At 56.7% G+C, this 4,138-nt stretch overlaps 1 protein-coding gene across 1 annotated transcript; it reads right to left on the bottom strand.

The window, feature by feature from the left end:
• Positions 1–727: 727 nt before the first annotated feature.
• Positions 728–3,862, bottom strand: LOC108642333 (fasciculation and elongation protein zeta-1-like; the record flags this gene model as incomplete). The annotated part of the gene is made up of 3 exons (XM_029961076.1): positions 728–1,000; positions 2,386–2,490; positions 3,769–3,862. Coding segments are annotated over 3 exons (472 nt in total), but the record flags the coding sequence as incomplete, so codon positions are not given.
• Between the last annotated feature and the right edge of the window lie 276 nt (positions 3,863–4,138).

Consider the following 4,138-nt stretch of genomic DNA (forward strand, 5'->3'; position numbering starts at 1 on the left):
GAAGCCATCACCCCTTATCCTCCAGGCCTTTGTCCCCAGTCCCTCTCCAGCTCTCCTGGAGCCCCTTTAGGCACTGGAAGGGGCTCTCAGGTCTCCCTGGAGCCTTCTCTTCTCCAGGCTGAACACCCCCAGCTCTCCCAGCCTGCACCAGAGGTGCTCCAGCCCTCAGAACACCTCCGTGGCTTCCTCTGGACGTGGTGCAGTGACACACACGATGAAGGCAGGGAAATGCCCGGTGCAACCAGTGAAGTGCACACGGCAACCATTAAAGTGCATCTCGTGCCGAGCGAGATGTGCTCTGCATTTCCTGAGCCACCAAGGAATAAATCTATTGTGCAATTACCGATTAATGCCGTGCCCAGAGCAGCTACAGAACTGCCTGGCACTGTTAGTGACATACAAGGTGCACTGGGGGACACTCACAGTGACGTGCATGGCGCCATTAGTGACATGTATGCTGTGATTAGTGACATGCATGGCGTGACTAGTGACACGTGTGGTGTGATAAAGGGGCTCTGTAATTAGGGGAACGAGCAGAGCAATTAGTGAAATGCCTGGGGGGATCAGTGACACACCCCGTGCCACCAGGGACAAATCTCATGCGCGTGGTGCACTCCGTGTGGAACGCGAAGGCTCCTGGTGAACCCTGAGCCACATCCCTCTCTTCTTCAGTTTTTGCCAAGAGCTCCTCTGGCTGGAGCAAGCCAGCACTGAGGCCTGGGAAGACTCAGTTGTCCAATTTGGTTGGAATTGTCCCCCAAAAGTGACTGGCCTGGGCTTTGCTGGCCGTACCTTCGTGGGAGCAGTTGTTGTTGAGGGCAGGGGAGAAAGCCCGCAGCTCCCGCAGCAGGATGGGCTCTGTGCCCCCGCCACCTCCTTCGCCTTCAGCATCAGCCTCAGTTTCCTCCTCCTCGTCCTCCTCCTCCTCTTCCTCCTCACCCTCGGGGTCAGCCTCAGGGTCAGGCGAACTCTGCATCAGCTCCTCCAGCTCCTCGATGACCTGCGGGGCATCAGTGTCCTCCATCTGCACCTGCATCCGACCTCCACCTTGTACCTGCTCCCTGCATCCCACAGCTGCAGCCTGCACTTGCATCCCTGTCCTCCACCTGAATCCCTGTCCTGCACCCACATCTGCCCTCTGCATCCCTGTCCTGCACCCACATCTGCCCTCTGCATCCCTGTCCTGCACCCACATCTGTAACCTGCTCCCTTCATCCTGCCCCTGCATCCTCTGACTCCATTTCCACCCTGCCCCTGCATTCTCCATCCTTATCAGCACCTGCATCCTCCATCAGCAAACTGCTCCATCTGCATCCTCCCTTCTTATTGACATTGAGCATCCTGCACCTGCATCCTTCATCCTCCAGTTGCATCCTGCTCCCTCCATCCTGCATCCATTTACGTTCATCTGTACCTCGGGTCCTCCGTTTGCATCCTGCATCTGCATCCCACATTCCCATCTGCATCCAAATCCCACATGCCGTGGGCACTCTGGACCTGCATCCCCACCTAAATTTGCATCCTGCTCCCTGCACCCCCCTCCTCCTCCTGCATCCTGGATCCTGTACTTGCACCTGCATCTGCATCCTCTATCCAGCCTCCACACCCTGCAGCTGCCTCTGCATCCCCCTCCCTGCACCTGCACCCTCCATCCTGCATCCCACACCTGCACCCTGCATCCCACATCTGCACCCTGCCTCCCACACCTGCACCCTGCATCCCACACCTGCATCCTGTATCCCACATCTGCACCCTGCATCCCACATCTGCACCCTGCATCCCACATCTGCATCCTGTATCCCACATCTGCACCCTGCATCCCACATCTGCACCCTGCATCCCACATCTGCACCCTGCATCCCACACCAGCATCCTGCATCCCACACCTGCACCTTGCATCCCACAACTACACCCTGCATCCCACATCTGCATCCTGCATCCCATATGTGCACCCTGCATCCCACATCTGTACCCTGAATCCTGCACCCCACACCTGCACCCTGCACCCCACATCTACACCCTGCATCCCACATCTACACCCTCCATCCCACATCTACACCCTGCATCCCACACCTGCACCCTGCACCCCACATCCACATCCTGCCTCTGCACCAGCATCCTGGAGCTGCAACCCACCTCTGTCCCCCTACCCCTTTCGTTCTTCCCATGCCACCCACTTTATCCAGCACCCCCACCCCACGTTCCCATCTGCACCCAAATCCCGTGTCAGCACCCACCACCTGCACTTCCCTTTACATCCACATTCCACATCCTCATCCCAAGATAATGGGATTTGGCCTTTCCTTGTGCTTTCAGCACATGGCCATGGGGCTGGGGGGGGTTAAAGGACACGCAGGGATCCAGGTGCCCAGGGGGTGGGGGTACCTGCTCAGCTGTCAGCAGCGGCTCCTCGTTGATGCCCGAGTCCTGCTCACTCCTCTCAGTGAGCTCCTCCTCCTCCTCCTCCTCTTCCTCCTCCTTCCCACCGAGCTGCAGGAGACACAGGCTGGGCAGCCTTGGGGGCACCACAGGCCCAGCCCAGCACGGACAGGCACAGCCCTGGCCCTGGCCCAGGGAGGCACCAGGGAACTCTGGCTCAGGGGGACACGCTGCACGGGGGGGTGGCATGAGGAGACACCGGATTGAGGGTATTGGATGGAGATGCTGGGTGGGGATGTTGGGTGGGAGGACGTTGGACAGAGGCACTGGATGGAGATGGATGATGTGGGATGGGGAAGTCTTGGACAGGGATGTTGGATGGGGCTTTGAACAGAGCCACTGGAGACAGAGACGATGAACAGGGAAGCACTGCAGGGGAGGTGTTGCAAGGAGATGTATAGAGATGTTGGATAGGGAGACACTGGGTGGAGAGTTGTTGGATGGAGACACTGGATGGAGAGTTGTTGGGTGGAGACACTGGATGGAGAGCTGTTGGATGGAGACACTGGATGGAGAGTTGTTGGGTGGAGACACTGGATGGAGAGTTGTTGGGTGGAGACACTGGATGGAGAGTTGTTGGATGGAGACACTGGATGGAGAGTTGTTGGGTGGAGACACCGGACTAGTAAGAAGGCAGGGAGAAGTACAGGTCTGTTGGATGGAGCTGCTGGATGGAGAGGTGTTTTATATATATAAATATATTGGGTGAGGAGGTGCTGGATATGCTGGATGGAGATGCTGGGGATGTTGAATGGGGAGATGAGGGATGGTGAAGCTGAATGGTCTGATGGAGACACTGGGTGGGGACATGGGACAGGGAGATGGCAGAGGGGACCTCTGAATAGGGAAGGGATGGATGGAGATGCTGAACAGAGATGTCAGACAACGAGGCATCTTCTTTATTGCCACCTTTCAGTCTTTTTCACCTTTTCAGAAGCAAATAACCCAAGAAAGTCTCTTCCCCCTTCAGCCACGGGCTGTGTTAAATCCAAATGGGTTAAATTCCGTGGATTCTGGGGCGTTTTTACAACCCCAAAAGCAGCAACTGAGAGCACAAACTCACCACAACAATGAAACCACTGTTTCCTACCCCCAAAAATACTCCACCCCACCCCTGACACGGGGACAAACCGGCAAATCCCAGATTGTCAAACCAAACACTTCATCTTGCCCGTTTCAGCGTGATTTGACCCTAAAATGTGGACACTCACTGCACTGGTGCTGCAGCACCCCAAAACTACCATTTTTGGGTAATTTGCAGTGCCCTGATGGTCATTAAGGCTGAGGAGAGGGGGGCTCTGGGGAGCCAAGGGGGGGCCACTGCCGTACCTGGGGGTTGGTGCCGTCGGGGGCCTCAGTGCCAGGGAGCCACGGCCGGGGGGAGCTCCGGGGGGCAAAGCCATCAGTGAGAGCATCCCAGACCCTGCAGGGAGGTGGGTGGTGAGTGGCAATTCCCAAAGTGCTGCCTCTCAGAGAGCTGTCTCAAAAATGGCACGCCGAGACGCCTCGGAACATCCCAAAGTGCAGCCCTGCAAACAACCTGAAACGCCCTACAAAAATCCCAAAACACCACTGAGACGCCTGAAACATCCCAGAACACCCCAAATGATACCCTAGAAGACCCCAAATGCTGCCCTAGAAGACCCCAAAGCTTCTCAAAATAGCACCATGAAATATTGCCCTGAAATACCCCAAAGCA

The sequence above is a fragment of the Manacus vitellinus genome, unplaced genomic scaffold (assembly GCF_001715985.3).
Source record: "Manacus vitellinus isolate BGI_N305 unplaced genomic scaffold, ASM171598v3 ctg7180002217415_pilon, whole genome shotgun sequence".
NCBI classification, from domain to species: Eukaryota; Metazoa; Chordata; class Aves; order Passeriformes; family Pipridae; genus Manacus; species Manacus vitellinus.